We start from the raw sequence: 20,217 nt of genomic DNA, 5'->3' as shown, positions 1-20,217 counted from the left end.
ATACTGCCGAGCTCTTGATTCGGTGATTGGCGATGTGGAATTCCTGGATAAGCGTAGGAACTTGCTACCTATGTTAGTTTACAGAATTAGCGAGCTGCATGTAAAGCTCTGATGGCCTGTAGTATCACTTACCTAGCAAAGCCAGCTTACAGTTATGTGAAAAATAGGCTTTATGGATGCTCGTTGATGACCCAAGTGACTTGACGTCTTCAGGAAGGTCCTCATCTGGCCAATCTTTCTCTTGAGGTAGATAAATATCCACTTCTCTATCGTCGACGCAGCGATTGCGAACCCAGACAGATTGAACAAAACATCTCTCGCCTATCTAATTGTTAGCGGGTTCCTTTTATTCCCTTCAACGCAGATCACGGACATAGATCATCCACCAAATCCTGAGGCACAAACGATATGTCCGTGAATCCAAGTCATCGGCCAAGTTTTTGCGGTGCAGTCCCATCTGCGTGGCAATACGAAAGGCATTATGAAGCCAAAATCTGAAATCCTTGGTCGGTGCATAAGAGACTTGAAATGAGCTCAAGATGCATGACCCTTGTAGCAAACCCATCTGTCGCCTCTCACAGCCAAAGTCATGAAGAAGTTGCGCCTTGGAGGAAAAGTCTCGCTGTGCGGAATTCCTATCAGAATATCCAGCACTTTGAATGAGACCATGAGAAATGTATGGAACTACATTAGCCAAGATTGCAAATGACAGAAAATGAGAGATCTTGTTGTTGATGAAATCTTCGTTAAAGTCGACTCGATCCAATACCGGTGTATAGGGGTAAACATGCCTAAACCAAAGTTGAACTAGAGAGACACTGTAACAATAAGTTTGATTTCTTCAAATAGTGATGGAGTATACTGACCACGCTGCCCTAGGTGTAGTCTTGAACACATCACGCGAACATAAATAATTAGCATCTGCAGGGTCTAGGTTGGAGAGCGCCCTTTGCTCAGCTGAAGCATGATGTGGTGGTGATAAATCAAGTTGAATCAATCTTCTCGTTTGGCATCGCCCGAGTGCCTCTCCTAGAATGGAGACGCAATTGAGATTGTCGAAATATTATACTACTTCGTAATTATGTGGCTCATCTGAGATCCCTGCAGGTGATGAGATTATTTCATTTCCATCAGTCATCCGGTGCAGTGTTTAAACATGAGCGTCCTCCTCTGAGACTGCGTAATTTGCGACTGAGGTGTGAGAATTCCCTAGAGATTCTCCGGTAATATTCGAGCTAGGTGTCGTAATCGACTGAAATGGCTGTAAACCCCCGGTCGCGAGCCTTTGAGGCCCATGAAACTGCGTCAGTTCATCTTGGATGGTTGGAGATCCAATAGTCCCAAATGAATCAGTAACGTGAGTCTATTCTAACAAATTAGTTTCGTCTGTAAGGGTTATATTGGAGTCAAAACGAGCTTGATAATGACAAGGCAACTCCAATGCAATTAATCATCAAGGATGGGTCTTTAACGAGAAATGTGCGCATACCACATGGGCACAGTTAAGACGCGTATTGCTGTTCTGGCGCCGACGCGCGCTATTCAGGGGGTGGGTTTGGGGACGAGTGGACCCTCTCTTTGAGGCTCTTGGAGGGACCAGAGTACAATCTTGCACTACATCCTTGGAGATGCATCTCGAGCATGGTGTACCACTTGTGGCCGCGTCACACCGAACCTTTCGCTGATGGCAAGGGATGCATGCCGTCGGTCGTCTTTTGCGCGGATGCAGATCGGCCATTCCTTTCATCATCAACTGGTGGGCTCATAAGTCATGGCAAGTTGGATCCGATGGATTGTTCGTCGGCGTAACATTCAATCTCTTACAGGTTTCGGCGGAGTCAAGTGATACGCATCTTCGAGATCTTCTTGCATTTACGCCGAGCGGGGGAAACACCGTAAGTCCGACCTCGGTGACTTCCGAGGTCATTGATGTCCCCAGTGCCTAGTGATCGGCTAACAAATGTAGTCCAAAATTTCGATACCCCGCATGTCTACCGAGGTTTTATTCTAAAAAAGAATATTATCTACTCCGTAGTTCAAATTCATCTCTAAGGTCAACGGGCTATGAGATCAACCCTTCGAATTGCTGCGAGTGAACTTGACAATTGATAATTTGGTATGGTGCAAAGGGAATCCTTTACTCAGTTCCATGGTTAAGCATTTGAAAAGCATTTGTGCAGTCTAACATTTCGAAGATAGTATTCATGGTCACTGGAGGCCTTAAGTGTTATAAAGGATCGCCTTAACTTTCCCAACTTCCTACCAAAGCACACCAACAGACTCCAAAATGGCTACCGGTGACTCCCAGACCAGCATACTGCCAGTTGGCACAATAGTCAAATCACCTCTATCCATGAAGTTACCAACAATTGATGTCGCATCATATGTCTTCTCTTCGGGGACAAAGGAATCTAGAGGTGCGCCCGTGTATTTCAATGCGGACAGTCCTTCGACAAACTTCAGCCTTCAAGAGGCTGAAGTCTATGTCAAAAGGTTCGCCAAAGGATTGCTTAGACATGGACTCCGCAAAGGGGATAGAGTTCTCCTGTATTCCGGAAACAAGTTATTATTTCCAGTGGTTCTCTGGTCTGTTACTGCAGCAGGCTGTGTCTTCACCGGCATAGCTCCATCGGCGTCCGCAGGCGGTAGGATTTCTCTAGCCCCTTGTCTTTCTAATAATAAGCTAACTTTATTGCTAGAATTGGCATATCAACTGAAAGATAGCGGAGCTAGTATTCTGCTAACTAGTCGCAGTGGAATCCAGACGGCCTTAAAAGCAGCTGCGGAGGTGTCTCTACCTCTATCACAGATATTTGCCTTTGGTGATCCCAATGAAGACCTTGAACAGTTGTTACCTGTGGCTCCATGGACAAAGCTTTGGGTCACCCCAGAGGAGGCAGAGACATGGCAATGGCATCAAATCACAACTTTCGAAGAAGCAAGTGCAACGACTGCCGTTCTGAACTATTCCAGTGGAACCACCGGACTGCCGAAAGGAGTTCAAATATCGCACTATAATCTTGTCGCAAACTCTGAACAGGTTCTGTTTAAACGCAGTCACTTCTCAGATACTCCTGAGTCCAAGAGACGAAGGGAGAACTTAGCTCTCTCTGGTGAGAGATGGCTTACTCCTCTTCCAATGTATCACGCATACGGTCAGACCTATTCTTGTCTCAGTGCGGCTCGGTTGGGAGCCAGGATTTTCATCATGATGGAGTTCTCTCTTGAGAAATATCTCCTCTTCCTGGACATATATCGTATCACCTTCATGACCACTGTACCCACTATTATAACAATGCTTGATAAATACGAACACCCACACAGATTCAATCTGAACGCAGTGGAGGTTGTCCTGACTGGTTCCGCGCCCCTTGATGGGGATCTTGCCTCCAGGATCACACAGAAATTTCTCAAGTCGGGAGTTGTCGTTAAACAAGGGTGGGGCATGACAGAGTCAACTTGCTCGGTGGCTTCATTTGCCCCCGATGATTACGACGATGGGAGAAGTGTCGGATGGCTGAATCCGAACAGTGCTGCTCAGATAGTTCCGGTCGAGAAAGATAAGGAGGACCCTTCATCAGACACACCAGCTACTATTGGGGAGCTTTGGGTATCAGGGCCTCAAATGATGCAAGGATATTGGCAGGACGACAAGGCCACGAGAGATACTGTCGTGCAAAGCGATGGTCATCGATGGATCCGGACTGGCGATCTTGCATATATTGACAGTCGGGGATACATCTATATTGTCGAACGTCTTAAGGTGAGCCGAGACTAAGATAAAGAGACATCGTTAGATGATCAGAGCTGACGGAGATCTAGGAACTTATCAAAGTGAAAGGCCTTCAAGTAGCACCGGCTGAATTGCAACTAGCACTCGTGGGTCATCCAGATATTGCAGATGCAGCTGTAGTGGGTGCCAAAATGTAAGGAAAATTCCCCCTTAATACCATCTTTATTCACTCTTCTGACGGTTCGGTGTTTCAGCGATGGACAGGAGTACCCCCGAGCATTTGTGGTGCGAAGAACAGAGACTCTAAAGGAGGCAGAAGTATTTGACATCATCAAGAATCGATTCGCGCGTCATAAGTGGTTAACTGGAGGGGTTTATTTTGTTGATGCAATTCCACGGACTCCAAGTGGGAAGGTTCAAAAGAGATACTTGCCCACTGATGTGACTGAGCGATCTTCAAAGCTATAGACCATGCAATTGGGAGAGAAACAATCATAGCAATGTATTCAGTAGTTTATCCATCATTCTCATGTTAATTGTTCAAGTGTACCTAGGTATTTGTCAAGTGATCACATAATGTACACTCGGATGCCCAGATGAGGCACCTCATGCCGGGGGCCCAGATAGGAATTGTTCACTACTACCCTCCTCCACCATCCTAAACAACCCGATATTTCGAGGTCCGAATTCTGCCTTATCACCAGTACCAGCATCATTCTATGCGCGAATTTAACTCTGTCACTCTTGATCAGTCCAACAGTCAACAATGTCGGACCACGCACGGCCGGCAAGGTTTAAGTGCCCGATATCACCGTGTGCCCCGGGCCGTGGGTCAAGGTACGGCATCTCGGTGAGTGAATTTCGGTATCCTTCAGGGTTTGAAATAATGTTTTAATGGGCCGATTTATGCAGATCCAAACCTTGTCTCGTCAAGAAAGTTTCAAAAAGTTCCAGGAGAGTTACTATCCACGATGACGTACTTGCATACCTGGCTGTGAACCCTCCGACACCTTCTCATTCTCTGCTACAGTATGCTTCAAAAAGACGGTTACTCTTGGCGAGGCTATTGTTCCAGTGTCAAAAAGACAAATATTGTGGGCAAAAATCATTTTCCAGGTCATTCCAGGCCATTTCATAGAGATCTCGATGACCTCGTTCAAGTTCCTGTTCCATGTTTCAGTTCAGATTAAACTTGAACATCTCTTGGCACACGCGTGCTTCAACCACAAATCGGAGTAACTGTCGATCGCCACTGTGACCCCAACTTCCTATTTGCCTCCCTGGATCTCCTATTGGCTGATAGTTTCCCTTCATTCGCTTTAATTGAGCGAACTCGGTCATTTTCTGGGGCGTCCGGGGTATCCCCGCTATTACCTACGCCTGATTTGGAAATAGACCTGTCTATCCACGCTATAGTATCCCCGTGGTTTCTCCTGCCAGTGTGGTGGAAGTACTAGTAGGCGTCGTACTCAAGATAAGTACCATCCCCTCAATGACGCTTATGTATACCTATAAATGCGAGCAGTCCAGGTGTCTTAACATTTTTCATCATCTGCCCAAGTCAAAATCTCTTTGCGTATCTTCAAGTTTGCTTGTTACATTTTGTGCGCGAGTTAGCTTTGCGCTATGCTGAGTACATTAAAGCCCAGTCGGCCATATTTTGGCCTACGCGGGGGATGGTTGACCTTTTGGGTCACTGTCGCCTGTGCTACTGACATGATGCTATTTGGTTATGATCAAGGCGTCTTTGGTAAATGTCCCAATTTATTAGAAACTTGATCATGAAAGCTAATATCTCAATGTTTAAGGTGGCGTTGTTGTTACCAAGGACTTCCTTGATACCCTCAACCTGAATAATAGTGCGACACTTCTAGGAACTGTGACAGCAATTTACGACGTTGGTTGTCTATTCGGCGCTATAATTGCTCTGATATGGGGAGAAAGATGGGGCAGAAAATTATCCATTATGTATGGAACTGTCGTCATGTCCATTGGTGCTCTGCTTCAAATCACAGCATACAGTGTTCCTCAAATGATCGTTGGTCGCATCACTGCTGGTCTTGGCAATGGTATCAACACATCAACCGCTCCCGTATGGCAGGGTGAAACTAGCCAAGCCAAATGGAGAGGTCGTTTAATCGTGATTGAGTTGACTTTGAACATTGCTGGCTTTTCCTTGTCCAACTGGATGACGTTTGCGTTCTCATTTCTTCCTGGACCAGTGGCATGGCGATTTCCCTTAGCCTTCCAGTTTATCTTCATCTTCGTTCTCTTTGGCACAGTACCTTGGTTACCTGAGTCTCCCAGATGGCTTATTGCTCATGATCGGCCCGATGAGGCTCAGGTTATCATTGCTGACTTAGAGGACATGGATGTTAGTGACCCGTATGTGATGACTCAATATACGGAGATCGTGGCTGCGGTACAATATGAGCGTCAGCATGCTGTCTCGTGGATGGATCTCCTACGTGGAAGAACCAAGGAGGGTGGAACATGTGCCATTCGTCGGATGATGCTGGGCGCAGGCGCTCAGTTCATGCAACAGGCGGCAGGAATCAATGTAACAAGGTTGGTCACAAAGCTCTATGACTTCACATAACTAAATTGCTAATTCTATATCCCAGTTATTATTTGCCAACCGTTTTAATGCAATCCGTCGGCCTCTCAGAAACACTGGCCCGACTACTGGCAGCCTGTAACTCGGTGTCATACCTTATCGCAGGCACGATTGGAGTGATGAACATCGAAAAATGGGGTAGGAGGAGATTATTCATGATCTGCGCCTTGGGCCAAGGTTTCTGTTATCTCCTCATCACAGTGCTTCTACGTTTCAACGAGAAAGAAGGTTATGCTCATTCGAAAGAGGTAGCATCTGCCTCGATAGCCTTTTTCTTCCTATATTATGTCTTCTTTGGCACAGGATTTCAAGGAATTCCGTGGCTTTTGCCTGTGGAGCTGAATTCACTCAGCATGCGTACCAAGGGAGCCGCATTGGGTACGGCGACAAACTGGGCAATCAACTTTATGGTCGTGGAAATCACACCGATCGGTATTGAGAATCTCAAGTGGAGGTTCTATATTATTTGGACGGTTATGAATCTGGTTTTCGTACCAACGATTTATTTCTTTTACCCAGAGACAGCAAACCGTCAGTTGGAGGATATTGATTTATTCTTCCGGGAGAATGAGTCTTGGTTTGTCCATAACAACCCCAGGCCCTCTCTCTAGCACGACCAGAGAGATATGCTGAGATTGGGGATGAGTTGATTCAACGAAACAAGTCGGCTTCGAATCCAAAGAAGGATATTGATGAGAAAGAGGAACATGTGGAAGTTGTCTAGGAAGACTAGGGTACTACTAGTCTTGCTTGAAGATATACATAGTGCAGCACTGGCACTGCCCATGTGGCACTGGTTTGGAGTCTCCTACTATGAGTATACTCCCGGGTCCAGCATGACTCGAAGCTTCAACCAGCATTTCAGATTTTGTATAAAGAGCCTTCAGAACGATCCAGATTTCCAGAAATTCAACCTTTTTTTAGCATATCTCCAGCTTCAATTTCAAGATGGGAATAGAATCCGAATTTAAGCTATTCCGACGGTTCGGGTTCCGACGGAAGTTCAAGCTTATCGATCAAAGACCCACTTTGCTGCATCATCTAGCATAGAAAAAGTAGATGAGCTTCTTCAGTTTCCAGGAATCTTTTTTTTTTCTCCTTTGCTGTTTGAAATCTCTTGACTGTTCATCACGATGGAAACGACAATGGATCCAATCCCCAGTCCGAATGGAGCGGAATCAACAACTGACTCCGAAGTTCACTGGAATGAACTCCATAAACCTCCTACGCATCATGATAACGACCCAGAGGCTCTTACTCGCCTAGAGACATCACAGTCACATATGTCACCTCCTGAATCACTCTCAAAGGAGATAATGTTTGTCAGTGTTGTGTGTATGGCACAGTTCATGACACAGTGCGGTCTCTGCATGTCTATTGCGCCTGTGCATATCATCGGAGATAGTTTCGCCACCACAAACCCCGCGTCATTAAGTTGGTTTGCAGCCGCATACAGCTTGACTGTCGGTACTTTTATCCTGGTTGCTGGTAGACTGGGTGATGTGTACGGCCATCGTCGTCTTTTTATCATCGGCTTTAGCTGGTTCAGTCTTTGGTCTCTTCTGGCAGGATTCAGCGTTTATTCGAATGAAATATTCTTCGATTGTTGTCGTGCTCTTCAAGGAATTGGACCTGCTATGCTGTTACCCAATGCTATTGCAATCCTCGGCCGAACCTATCCACCTGGTCTGCGAAAAGAAATGATCTTCAGTTTATTTGGTGCTACCGCGCCTGGCGGATTTATCGTCGGAGGTGTCTTTTCTTCTCTCTTCGCTCAACTTGTGTGGTGGCCATGGGGTTATTGGGTTCTCGCCATCGTCTGTGCTGTTTTAGCCCTACTTGGATGGATCGTTATCCCGAATACACCGACGCCGAAATTCGAAGATGATTTGCGCTTCTGGCAGCGACTTGACTTAGTCGGTGGCGCGGCTGGCATCTCCGGTTTGGTTCTGATCAATTTTGCTTGGAACCAAGCTGCATTGGCAGGATGGAAAGAACCATATTGCTATATTCTTCTCATTATTGGGTTTATCTTTTTGGGTGCTTTTGCAATGGTGGAACGCACAGCTCTGTGTCCATTGCTACCTGGTTCAGTCTTCACTGGAGATCTAGCATGGGTCTTGGGTTGTATTGCGGCCGGATGGTCCAGCTTCGGTATTATCATTTATTATTTCTACCAGTTTATGGAGGTGATTAAGGGTGATTCACCCTTACTAGCTACAGCCAAGTGGTCTGGTGCGGCTGCCAGCGGTGCGATCGCAGCACTAGTCACCGGATTCTTGCTCGGTCGCCTGCCACCCAGTGTCATCATGTTCTGCGCAATGGCTTTCTTCACAGCGGGATTATCAATTTTTGCCACCGTACCTGTCCACCAGACTTACTGGGCTCAAGCATTCGTCGTCAGCTTGATCACCTCTTGGGGAATGTATGTCCACACCTGCCACGCGTCACTAATTCATCATGCGCTGACCATTTCGCTTTAGGGATATGTCCTTCCCATCTGGGACTCTTATTCTGAGTAACTCAATGCATCGCCACCATCAAGGGCTTGCGGCATCTCTAGTGGCCACAACTGTCAACTATTCTATCTCACTTGGGCTCGGATTTGCGGGTACGGTGGAGACTCACGTCAATGATGGCGGCAACAATGTGCTGCGAGGTTATCGTGGAGCTCTCTACATGGGAATTGGACTTGCAGGACTGGGTTTATTCGTCTCAATCTGCTTCATGTTCTCCAGCTGGAGACGTTGCCGCGCTGAGCGCCAAAAGTGAATTACCAAGTTTCTCTTGGATTTGAAAATAGACACTACTAGACTATACCCGATAGACAAATAATGTTATTATCCATTGGTTTTGATCATCACCATGATACCCTCTCGTGTTCTAGAAACGTCTCATCTATAGCTGGTGAAGGTTTCCATGAATCAAGGGATATCAAAAACTGGGGAGTGTGTATGTCATAAGGCATGGAGGAATACCCCTTGCGCATATCGACTGACATCAGATTAATCCCTGATAAGCCATGCAGGTACCAAGAACAGTCAAGGTGCCTTCTGCAGGAACTTCAGTGCACTTTAACTCCTGAGTCCGGAAGTAGATCGTTCATCTCATGCCTTCCATGATTGGTGATTCCACCCTCCCTCTGATCTCACGGAGATGATCATGATGCTGCCTTCAGCTACCCCTCGCCTGAATATACCCCTCATCAAACACCAGTGATGTAATGATCGAGGAAAGCGATGAGCTGGTATCAATATTTAAAGGGCATCTAATCTGCAGAGAATTGAGAAAGTATCAACATCGACATCGACACAACAACTGACTATCCTCCGAGTCAATCAACCAATTCAATCTTTGAAATCATCAATTTGAATGATTATCCCTTCATTATGCGTTTCGGATATATCATCGCTCTTTTTGCTGCTACTGTCGTCGCAGTTCCTCACAAAGTCGACAATCAGGTAAGATAATTCCGATTCCCAATTACTTCTAACATCAATAAGAGCAACGACCTAACCGAGCTTCAGAATCACCGAGTCATGAAGGATGCCATGACTACGAGCATGTCTATGTCCATGCCAATGAAGAGAACTGCTACACCAACTGCTGAAGCAACACCAACCTCCATGAAGGCTGATAGCGCCATGCGAGCTGAGAAGATGATGATGCCGTGAGCTACCATTTCCCTTTCTAGACTAAACCGTGTTTCTAACTCCGATCGTGCTCAGGTTTTAATTCACGGGTCCACGGTATGATCTCAGCTCTTCAAACTGAGAATGCGCAACGAACTTTGAAAGTTTTATGAGTAATTTTACATGCTTGTTTTGCTATCATGTGTGATGATATGGTTCAAATGTTGTATTGGGACCTGAGACATGACAAGCTTCAGCATCCACTAGTACTAGTACTTCAACTTGCAATTTACCAGTTCTGAAATCAAATTTGCTTATGTTAGCTGCATCCGTCGTAAAAGCCACATTTGTGTGTGTGACTTGGAGTAAGATTTAAACAGTCTCGTGATGCTCTGTCTCTGCATGTGCCGTCTTCTCCGTGAGTGTTGACGCAATAGCCTCAGACCTGGAGAGTCGTGTATGAGGAATGCCACGGGTTCCCGGTTGGTTATATCCACTATTCCACAATCAGTAAACACCAACTCAAGAGATTTTCTAAGATCTCATACAATATCATATCCATTTGGTCAATAGTCAGACCCTTCGTCTCCGGAAGGAAACAATAAGACCAAATCGTTGCCATAATCAAGAACCCAGCAAAGAAAAACCAGGTCCCATATCCCCAGGAGTCAAACATATAAGGCAGGCCCTTGCTAATAGCAAACTGGGTAGCCCATTGCACAAGTGCGGCCCATGTGCCGGTAAAATTCCGCAGAGCGCCCGGGAATATCTCAGCGGATACAATCCAGGGCACGCCGTTGAGACCGAAGGACCAGAATATAGCATAGATCATCACCATTCCAGTCGCCGCTTGACCACCGCGGAAATTGGAAGAGGATAATGAGCCACCGGCATCGAGAATTGCGGCAGGATTTTCGATTTTCACGTAGGCGCCGACATACCATAAGCAACACGCGCAAGCAAAGGAGGATACGATCACTGGGCGCCGACGACCAATTTTGTCGACGAATGCTAGATAGAATATGAGGGATGAAACTGCTTTAACTAGGCCGTAGATTCCTGTGTATAGGGTTGTGTCTTCAATTCCAATGGATTCGAACAGGGTGGGTGAGTAATAGTTAATGGCTAACGGAGTCAGCGAGACGATTGATGTGGAGTCAGAGAAACATCGAGATCATACCTGCAGCACCCGAGAAATTCTGTAGTGTAAAAGCACAGAAAACGAGGAACACACGATTGCGCATTCCCTTGCGTGAGAAATCATCCAGTACTCCACGGAAGAAGGCCCACGATCCAGTTCCATACTTACTTGCTACTCCTGCCTCTTCATTCAATCGATTCCGAATGAGATAAATGTCTTCCTGAATGTAAGGATCTTCCACAGGCAAGTTCCGAATGTACTCCAAGACCTTGTAAGCCTCCAAATTCCGATCTGATAAGCGCATTCAAAGAACCCCGTCAAGATACCGCGAATAGATGGGATCGATAGTTCTGCGAGATAGCTAGGGACTGAAGCCGTGATAGCACCACATTCCAGTCCCGTCAATACACGGCCCGCATCTAAATGGGAGTCAGTGGTGGATATTAACGTTGTTGCTAGGAAAGGAATGACGCACAGATCAAGCCAAGCTGATGAGTCGCAGCTACCATCATCACTGCACCGATGATGAAAACAAACACGCTGATTTGGAGCGTCCATTTTCGGCCGAGACGTTCGGTAACTGTTCTCCATTCATCATTAGTAGTGGGTCTGGTTCAAATTGGCGTCAAAAAACGAGATATTTCGAAGGAACTAGGCAGTTGCGGCAAGTCACTAACTGAAGAAGCAAAAAAGTGCTCCGAAAAAGGCTCCAGCTTGGAAGACCGAAGTGATATTACTGGAAATTGCGCTGCTATTGGAAGCGGTGATATTGAAATCGGTCAAGAAGCTATCGCGGGCAATTGTGGTACCAATGAAGGCCGAATCATAGCCGAATCTGATTCATATCTTGCGTGTTAACTAATCTGAAGTTTGATTATACTTCCAAGGTTTTAAGATCAAACATCAGGATTGAATAAAATGAAATGAAAGGCATTGCCCTCACAGCAAGGACCCTGTCGCAATGACTAGGGTCTCAAAGTAAAGTCGCCAATTGTAAACTTCTCTTGGAGTCGGCCGATCCTCTACGGCCCGGAACCCCATTATGTCAAGTTCAAGTTCAATAGCCGATCAGATGCCGATCAGATTAAAAGTCTTGGAAACCTTTAAGTTCGCAGTGGCGCCACGCAGGATATTTGAATCCCCGAGTTCATCACCCCGCATTTTTACCCCAACATTTACCGCTTTGTTCTCTCTGTTCTCTCGGCCGGTTGAGATGTGTAGTGTAGATGATCTCGGGCATCGGCCGTGGACTACTCACCGAGTCATTCATTGAAGACCCATGCTCCATGCTATAGTCAAACTTATTGTGTAGAATATCGACTAGTTCCTACTGCTGTTCGATCCATGGATCGCATTTCGGGAAATAATTGAGTAGCCATGTACTCCGTACTAGTCAAAGTGTTACCATTCACCGTCAAATGTGTATAAAAAAGGAGGAGGCAGGACATCATGATTTCTCTTGATCCAATTGCACCCAGAATAGAATTGGAATTGTCGTAATCACACTCTGGAATTAATACGCACTTGTCTATAGATTCACTCTGCGAAGAGAAGCCCGGCATTTGGATCGGCTACCCGATTATCTGATTGGTGGAAAATCTCATTCCGAGCGGCTGTTCAGCTCTAGCCCTAGAGGCTTATTGCCGATCAGCGTGTTCATAGGGGAGAGCTGTCTACTCTAATGCAAGTGCATGAAGAATGATCGATCCCGAAATCGGCACGGGTATCAATTTCCAGTGTGGCCAGCCATGGATGATAGTATCCACATTATTGATCATTATCCGGTCGGGAGGCTCAAGGGATGTATTTAAACCAGAGACAGTGTCGCTTGCCGTACGTCGGCGAATAACGATTGAAGATCAACACTGCTATTTCATAAAAGCATAGAATCATACATGTTTCGAACCTTTTAATATCATTCAACTTACGACAACTTCAATCGATAATCTTCATCCATTATGGCAAATGTCAAGGCGCCAGAATGTCTCGACCTTTGTGTCACTACGGCTGATTTCGAAGCCGCTGCGAAGGAGAAACTATCCGAAAAATCATGGGTTTATGCATCCAGCAGTGCAGCATCAGGAGTGTCACATCAATCCAACCTAGACGACTGGTCCCGCATTAACTTTCGTCCCCGTATAATGCGGAAGGTCAACACGATAGACACATCACGGAACGTGCTTGGGAAGAAATCAAAGCTGCCATTCTTCATAACAGCCATGGGTACACTGGGCAGTGCCCATCCAGGAGCTGAGCCATCACTCGTTCAAGGTGCAACTCGCAAGGGAATCAATGCAGTGATCAGTACAGCTACTTCCAAGTCCTTGGAGGCAATCATGCAAGCCCATATCGACGAGCAACAGAAGGTCAATAATCGCAGTCCTACACGACTGGATTTCCAACTATATGTCCCACCAGACCGGACAAAGGCCAAGGAATTGATCCAAAGGGTAAAGGCTGCTGGGTATCACAGTTTGTGGATCACCGTCGACTCGTCAACACAGGGGAAGAGAACTGCAGACCGTTATCTTCAAGCAAGAGAGAAGCTAGAGCAGGGCGGTCGTGAGATGGTGCGAGAAGCTGCAGCGGAGAATGATTTCGGGCCCGCATTTGGTGGTCGACCTACGGCAGGATATTTGCATCCTGGTCTCACCTGGGAAGATTTATCATGGATTTCACAGGAGTGGGGTGGGCCTGTGGTATTGAAGGGAATTCAATCAGTCGAGGACGTTAAATTAGCCGTGCAATATGGTATGCAGGGTGTTCTGTTAAGCAATCATGGAGGCCGACAGATTCATTCAGCACCTAGTGCGCTGATGACGCTCTTGGAGATCCGCACCTATTACCCCGAAGCATTTGACAACCTAGAGGTTTTTGTGGATGGTGGACTTCGTGATGGAGCTGATGTTCTCAAAGCATTGTGTCTTGGGGCAACGGCTGTGGGGGTTGGCCGACCATATTTCTACGCACTCGCAGCGTATGGCACTGAAGGAGTGGAAAAATGTACCGGCAGTAAGTGTTAAGTTCTTACTCTGGGCCATTTGCGAATTAATGAAGCTGACCAGTATAACAGTTCTCACAGAGGAGCTAGAAATTTGTATGAAAATGCTCGGGGTATCTTCTCTCGATCAACTCCATCCTGACATGGTCAATGCTAGCCCATTGTTCAATGATATGTGGCGCCCTGGTATCTTTAAAGCGGGCAACTTGAGAGCTCATCTTTAAAGTAGCATCATTTTCTGGTCATATAGATTTTGCTGTTTGTGTATACGATTTGGTGATGTGTTTTGCTGGCAAGTCGATATGCAGAGTTTAGATCGTGGATAGAGCTTTGTTAATCTGATATCTTTCAATCATTCCATTTGAATTGGGTATTCAGGCATTCAGGTATTGAGGTATTCATTGTGCATATGCAAAGGTATCATGCGGGTAAAAAGAAGAAAGAAAGCAAAAATAAATGGTTCCTCAGAAATCTGTACTCATTGCAGTCCAACAGGTCGCGCCCCTGTCATGTGCAGCACACGACCACCTCCAACTGCCGGTGGACCCATTGGAGTTACTCGTGGCTTGACCCAGCCCGGAACACTGTTGTTTTCGCTCTCTCGCTTGAAGATGGTCTCCCAGACCTTCGGAAATCCTGTTGGCAAGGCACCCCGCTGTCGAGCACCTGTGATAGCAAATCGGGGAGTTTGATGAGTCAAGTAGCCACGCATTAATCCTTGCGTGATGAGTGAGGATAGGATAGATTCAATCTCTCCCATGAGCATGGCTGGTTGTTCTTGGAGAATGCTCTCATCGGCATAGGGATCTAATTCATACTCGTCGTAATCGGGCTTGACAAAGGCATCCACAAGTTGACTAGGCATATTCTTGATGAATTCGCCGCTTGCATCGAAAAAGCCAAGTGGTGACAAGTAGTCTCCATATTTCCCCATCAACTTGTTATCGCCCTCGGAGCTGTTGACACTTTGCGGGTTCTCAAGTCCTGCATATTCACGGTCGATAGGTTCAGAGATAGTTTGTGATCCATATTGAGGTTTCACCGAGGCGTGGCTGGTACCATTCGGGGTCAAGTTTTCAGAACGAGACTGAAGCCACTTCGTAGCAAACAGCACTTTCTGAAGATACAGATGGGGTGGGGTTGGAGAATCTGCCTTCCCATGGAAACCGCCATGAATGAAAACCTTGCGACAAAAGGATCGCCAGACTAGGATTTCACATCTATTTTGAAGGGTCAAAAGAATACCATTCTTGCCAAACCATTGAGCCGTGGGCGAGTCGAAAGAAAGGTGTCGTCGGAACGCGAGGTAGTCGCCCCTAATAATCAATTGACAGAGGGGCACAAAGTGCTCAGCTAGCGGCTGTCCCTCGGGTCGTTGAAGAAGAGTATTGGATGGGAATCGGCCCATTATGATGTTGCACGGGATGAGATATGTGAGGATCAAGGTTCGTTGGCTGAGTGCCTGGCGGTGGCATTGATCATAAGCTGCCTGCAGAGCAATTCGGGCTGGGTGAAATAGGTTGTTCGAAAAAAGATAGCGACCCAGGTAATAGAGGTAGGTGACGCGCTGAGAAGCCGGGAAATGCATCAAAGGGGGTGATTGGGCGCTGATGCTAGCAAACATTTGTTCTGCGTTGCGCAGTTTTCCGCACTGATAATATCACCATCAGTAATGAGTCATTGCAGACAATTGAAATGATAAGGAAAACAAACCTGGAAAAGAAGCTTCAGACATAAATTTGCCATTAAGTAGATGCCAACTCGCTTCCCCTCGGGCTTTCCATGTGACCCGGTGCTACCACTGCGATCGGTCAAGCACTTGATGAATGCCTCACGCACCACGTTGGCCGATTGCTCCACAAGTGTCACTTTTTCCATGCTATCCTCTTGCTTCTGACCACCTTCCATGCGCAAAATGTGTGCGATTAGTTCAGGGCGTCGATCCAAACCCATCGCCAATTTTGCCATAACTTTCGAGAGGTAGAGAACGGTGGGGAGAACGATGACTCCGTGAAGACTATCTCCAAGCGCCAGTACACATTGACTAAATTCATCGTAAAGCACGGTCAGTCATGTTGCCCCATTGACCGATTGATATAGCCTGAGATCTGAAGAAGACCAACTTACTTCACTAGAGCCCGGAGAAGCTTGTATGTTTCGAGAAGATTTTCGACATTGACGTCTCGCAGGAATGAGAAATAAAGTCTCATGAAGGTTGGGAAAGCAGACCAAGGTGACCCGCCCTTAGTATGCGGGACTAGGACCTCGCATCGTTGCTGGAGTTCGGTATCGCTCTGGGGACCGGGCTTGTATCGCAGGCGCAATTCCTCGACCATTCGGAGGTAGATTTCTGACAGAGGAGGCTCGATTTGAAGGTAGTCCTGTAGCTTTGTGCCATCACGATTCTTAACAAGCTCAGCAATGCTGACCAGGAACTGGTCCAAGACTGGGGTTTGGGGTGCCATAACGAGAGCCGTGAAAAGAATGAAAGGTTGGTCGCCAGTCAAGTAGAGAGCTGAAGGTGGTGTCGCATGTTTATAAAGAGCAGATAAATGCAGATATTGGGCTCTACCACTGGTCCTCGAGGACCTTCCCAGACACCTCGCGCGAATTTGGGTTGAGTTCTATGCGTGAATGGAAGCTGGAGAGTGAAAGAGTGGCAGAATTGGCGGACCTCTCTCACCGCCTGCTCTATGACATCGAGTGTCCCAATTTGGCAATTCCCAGACAACTTCCATTTCATTTCATCGATTTCGCTTTATGTCCATAGATTCTCCCAAATTTGAGTCTTCTTTTGAAATTCTCGGTCTAGCTGCAATATTACTGTGGAGACGGTCATGATCTCTGTTCCTACCGGCTACCTACTAGGCTACTACTGTGCTGTGTGGTAAGCATTTTGAGTCTTGTTAACCTTGGAAATGGACGCCCGAAAAAATCATCAAGTGACACTCTTTGGAAAATGAGGCCCCTGGAGGCTTAGGCTTTACACATCCATACACGCATCAAGGTAGCCCTGAGGTAATTTATCAGCCACGCGATGAACCCTTGCCGTCTACACTGCGAGCCTTGTTACAGATACTCTGATGATAAAAATGAATATGGATATCCTGTCTGCCAACTTGAAATAGCCCTGGTAGGTAGTAGTAGCTTTATAATTAGGCTGGTAAAGCTTGACTTTTAGCAAAATAATTTTCTTTTGACCATTAGAGCTTTATCTCTCCCTTGGTCTTTCTCACACACGCCCCTCATACCCCATCCATACCTCATACCTCAACCCACAAGCATCATTCAACATCTGAGCAATGGCACATGAGCTTGACCCTGCAGACGAAAATCCACTGCGCGTGGTCTTTTTGGCAGATTTTCTTCCTGCTGATCAAGCCAAGCTCATCAATCGAATCCAGAATTTAGTTGGGCCTCGTCGACTCGAATCATGGAAACCAGGGAGCCAAATCATACGCACGCCACTGAGAAAAGTTACGGACTATCACTGGCATGACTCTCCGGACACCAAAGCACATATCTACGAAGTGGCAACACGTCTCTACCGCGCAGGTCATCCAAACCTGAAGTTCCTGGTTGCTGATCATTTGACTTGGCGTCAATTGACAAAACAGTGTCGAACTGGTGATCACCCTCGTCTGTCGGTAGTGCTGGTGGTGATCAAGTCATCACTTCAAGAGTCCAGTGGGAAACACTCTCTTGCCAATGAAACTTCACGCTTTAAGGTCGCTGCTGAAAGGCGTACGATAGACATAATGCAGCAGGCGCCATAAATCGCCATCCTTCCATATTCAGACACGACAAGACATTCCATCCTTCGCTTGCCATAGACACACCATCGAGACATGCAAAATCCCTCCTGGGTGGTAATGAGGAAATATTCACCTCGACCGATCTGCGCTTGACAGTTTGCGAAAATTTTGAAAGAGAAATCCAGTCGGCATTACCAGGTTTCTCAGCAGAGGAATTGACATCCCACATCGTTTCATACCTTGACCACCGAATGCCTTATCATGGTAGTTCTCTCCGTGGTCCTAATGGGCACTTGACCTAAGAAGGCGCCTATCACAATCTTTTTGACATTCCCAATCAGTCCCTCCCAATTTGAGCACTTAAAATCCGTTATGGAACAGTGGATGAAGAAAATCTTTGAAGAAACAATTTCGCGTCAACCTCTGTTTTCTGAGGAACGTCAAAATGTCAAACAGGTCATCCAGGATCTCATTCGTTGCTCTAGTCCGATCGGGGGCCCAGACGAGGAAAGTGAAAGGCCCTTAGATCTCTTCAGTGTACAGCTCATTCGATGGCCTTATGAACAACCAGCCAAGCGACGAAACATCGTTCATCACTTCCTTGAATTGCACTATGACACCCCCTGGCATTATCTTTTCAAATGCCCTTTCTCTTCTAGCGATGAGACACTGTTGGGTAACGCGCAATTTGCGACTCTAGTCAAACGTCCCGGTCCTTGGCCAACTGCCTCCATAGGCGCGACACGAAAGACATTTACCGGGCTTGTAAAAGAGTTGTTACCCTTCGCCAATGACTCGCATATCCTATCGTCTCTGGAGCCAAAAGAGCCTTCCCTTAACCAAATTTGGAACGAGACTTTGAGTGATTATGATCAGGGGTTCTATCACAACGCATCCCCTTGGGAACTTGTCCAAGATTTCGTCGTCAACGAGCACTGGGATCCCAGATATGGACCTCCTGCGCTTGCCATCTTCTATTTGACCAATAAATTCACGGAGGAGCAAGCAGATTCACTTGAATCAGCCATTATGTTGGAGCTTGGGGGCGAAGTCCTCCGAGTTTCCTGTACGACTAAATCCACCACTCCCTTGACAAGAACCTTGCATGATATGTGGAACATATTCTGGCAGATACATAAAATTTGGCAGATAGAATTTCCCCGTTCTGACGTCCCCCTTTTCTTCGCCGATGAGCAGAGTTTCATTGATGAAACCTTGATCATGGTCGATTGGTGGCATCTCAAAGAGATGAACAATTTGCACTACCAGGATATACTGAAACGGGTTGACAAGCCTTGGATCAGGGGAATGGTCTACGGCCGGATTCTCGCTTTTGATGCTATTTCCGCTCATGGAAGCCTATCAATGGAGGATGAACCTGTTCTAAGTTATTTCCGGAACGAAGTCGAGGGCCACGATCGAGTCGATGTTGTGTACCGTTATCTCAGGCCTGACTCGCCAGGACATGAAATCATTCCACACGAGGAATTGTAGGTCCATGGGTAGGATCAGGATAACTCGGTCCGACGAGTCATATTTCCGTTTAGTGCCGTTCATTGCCTCTAGATCTCACCAGTGTGTTTTATTTGTTGTTACATATCTGCTATTAGATTGAAATGTTGAATACCTAGGTATTGAGGTAGACCAGGGTACACAAAATTGAAACGATTACTAGTGATTTTCAAGTTTTACTAGTAGTATATCACCACGATATTTATCTCTATCCTACTTCTTAACCGATTCCAAAGGTTCAAATGTTCTCCTGCGCACAGCACTCACGTGCCTTCCAACGTTCCTCGTCAAACTAGTATGGAACACCGAAGAACTTGAATTTATCACATGTGCAAATCTTCCAAGGTTGCGGTCTGACTGGCATTGATACGCTTGAGAAGGCCTCCATGTCTAATTTCCTTCACAGCCGTGTCCACGCTGACTATGTCTGAAATAAATACCACGGCATCTTCTTGGTCTCGCTCAAGCCACACGAGAATGCATCTTTCAATGTTGGTTGAAAGCACACTTCTTGGTACTGTTTGAATGATGAAATACCAGCCACCGAATTCCTATCTGGCGCCCGATATGGATTAATTATGCAACTCTATACGGGAAAACTGCAATGGGATAGGTCAATGAAGCTGCGGAGCATTGCTGGAGTATGAGCGGAGGGAAATTGGGGTTGATTCAGCATTCGGGTCCTGTGCAAAGGATGATTTCCACTTCGCCAGGTTTTTGCAGAAAATTGGCTTCGAATCCGTGGAGAAAAGGAATTGAAGGTTTTGAGGGCCCTGGAGAGGAGGAAAGTGCTGTTTATTTGACCCTGTATAAAGTGAACTTGGAT

At 46.4% G+C, this 20,217-nt stretch overlaps 10 protein-coding genes across 10 annotated transcripts; 8 read left to right on the top strand and 2 right to left on the bottom strand.

Annotated features, from left to right (window-relative positions):
- Window positions 1-2,287: 2,287 nt before the first annotated feature.
- On the top strand, window positions 2,288-4,201 carry N7483_005174 (uncharacterized protein; the record flags this gene model as incomplete). Its single annotated transcript, XM_057088611.1, has 3 exons — window positions 2,288-3,763; window positions 3,823-3,879; window positions 3,932-4,201. The coding sequence occupies 3 exons, from the start codon at window positions 2,288-2,290 to the stop codon at window positions 4,199-4,201; spliced, it is 1,803 nt and encodes a 600-aa protein (XP_056948440.1).
- A 1,158-nt stretch (window positions 4,202-5,359) lies between these two features.
- N7483_005173 (sugar porter family MFS transporter) lies at window positions 5,360-6,961 on the top strand (the record flags this gene model as incomplete). Its single annotated transcript, XM_057088610.1, has 3 exons — window positions 5,360-5,483; window positions 5,542-6,301; window positions 6,358-6,961. The coding sequence occupies 3 exons, from the start codon at window positions 5,360-5,362 to the stop codon at window positions 6,959-6,961; spliced, it is 1,488 nt and encodes a 495-aa protein (XP_056948439.1).
- A 522-nt stretch (window positions 6,962-7,483) lies between these two features.
- On the top strand, window positions 7,484-9,122 carry N7483_005172 (MFS transporter; the record flags this gene model as incomplete). Its single annotated transcript, XM_057088609.1, has 2 exons — window positions 7,484-8,775; window positions 8,834-9,122. 2 exons carry the CDS (start codon window positions 7,484-7,486, stop codon window positions 9,120-9,122), a joined length of 1,581 nt encoding a protein of 526 aa, XP_056948438.1.
- Window positions 9,123-9,739: 617 nt separating this feature from the next.
- On the top strand, window positions 9,740-10,024 carry N7483_005171 (uncharacterized protein; the record flags this gene model as incomplete). The annotated part of the gene is made up of 2 exons (XM_057088608.1): window positions 9,740-9,811; window positions 9,878-10,024. The coding sequence occupies 2 exons, from the start codon at window positions 9,740-9,742 to the stop codon at window positions 10,022-10,024; spliced, it is 219 nt and encodes a 72-aa protein (XP_056948437.1).
- Window positions 10,025-10,354: 330 nt separating this feature from the next.
- On the bottom strand, window positions 10,355-12,164 carry N7483_005170 (uncharacterized protein; the record flags this gene model as incomplete). Its single annotated transcript, XM_057088607.1, has 7 exons — window positions 10,355-10,478; window positions 10,531-11,107; window positions 11,163-11,414; window positions 11,450-11,542; window positions 11,599-11,703; window positions 11,801-11,958; window positions 12,067-12,164. 7 exons carry the CDS (start codon window positions 12,162-12,164, stop codon window positions 10,355-10,357), a joined length of 1,407 nt encoding a protein of 468 aa, XP_056948436.1.
- A 917-nt stretch (window positions 12,165-13,081) lies between these two features.
- N7483_005169 (uncharacterized protein) lies at window positions 13,082-14,348 on the top strand (the record flags this gene model as incomplete). The annotated part of the gene is made up of 2 exons (XM_057088606.1): window positions 13,082-14,135; window positions 14,197-14,348. The coding sequence occupies 2 exons, from the start codon at window positions 13,082-13,084 to the stop codon at window positions 14,346-14,348; spliced, it is 1,206 nt and encodes a 401-aa protein (XP_056948435.1).
- Window positions 14,349-14,602: 254 nt separating this feature from the next.
- Window positions 14,603-16,589, bottom strand: N7483_005168 (uncharacterized protein; the record flags this gene model as incomplete). Its single annotated transcript, XM_057088605.1, has 3 exons — window positions 14,603-15,775; window positions 15,838-16,168; window positions 16,252-16,589. The coding sequence occupies 3 exons, from the start codon at window positions 16,587-16,589 to the stop codon at window positions 14,603-14,605; spliced, it is 1,842 nt and encodes a 613-aa protein (XP_056948434.1).
- An 837-nt stretch (window positions 16,590-17,426) lies between these two features.
- Window positions 17,427-18,181, top strand: N7483_005167 (uncharacterized protein; the record flags this gene model as incomplete). The annotated part of the gene is made up of 2 exons (XM_057088604.1): window positions 17,427-17,868; window positions 17,958-18,181. The coding sequence occupies 2 exons, from the start codon at window positions 17,427-17,429 to the stop codon at window positions 18,179-18,181; spliced, it is 666 nt and encodes a 221-aa protein (XP_056948433.1).
- Window positions 18,182-18,251: 70 nt separating this feature from the next.
- On the top strand, window positions 18,252-19,373 carry N7483_005166 (uncharacterized protein; the record flags this gene model as incomplete). The annotated part of the gene is made up of 1 exon (XM_057088603.1): window positions 18,252-19,373. One exon carries the CDS (start codon window positions 18,252-18,254, stop codon window positions 19,371-19,373), a length of 1,122 nt encoding a protein of 373 aa, XP_056948432.1.
- Window positions 19,374-19,814: 441 nt separating this feature from the next.
- Window positions 19,815-20,150, top strand: N7483_005165 (Acyl-CoA N-acyltransferase; the record flags this gene model as incomplete). Its single annotated transcript, XM_057088602.1, has 2 exons — window positions 19,815-19,910; window positions 20,034-20,150. The coding sequence occupies 2 exons, from the start codon at window positions 19,815-19,817 to the stop codon at window positions 20,148-20,150; spliced, it is 213 nt and encodes a 70-aa protein (XP_056948431.1).
- Window positions 20,151-20,217: the final 67 nt, after the last annotated feature.

This window comes from Penicillium malachiteum (assembly GCF_028827825.1).
Source record: "Penicillium malachiteum strain IBT 17515 chromosome Unknown utg000002l:1.0-8849297.0:1.0-8852440.0, whole genome shotgun sequence".
NCBI lineage: Eukaryota > Fungi > Ascomycota > Eurotiomycetes > Eurotiales > Aspergillaceae > Penicillium > Penicillium malachiteum.
Note: the sequence above shows the minus strand (reverse complement) of the source record. Positions and strands in the feature narration are given on the sequence as shown.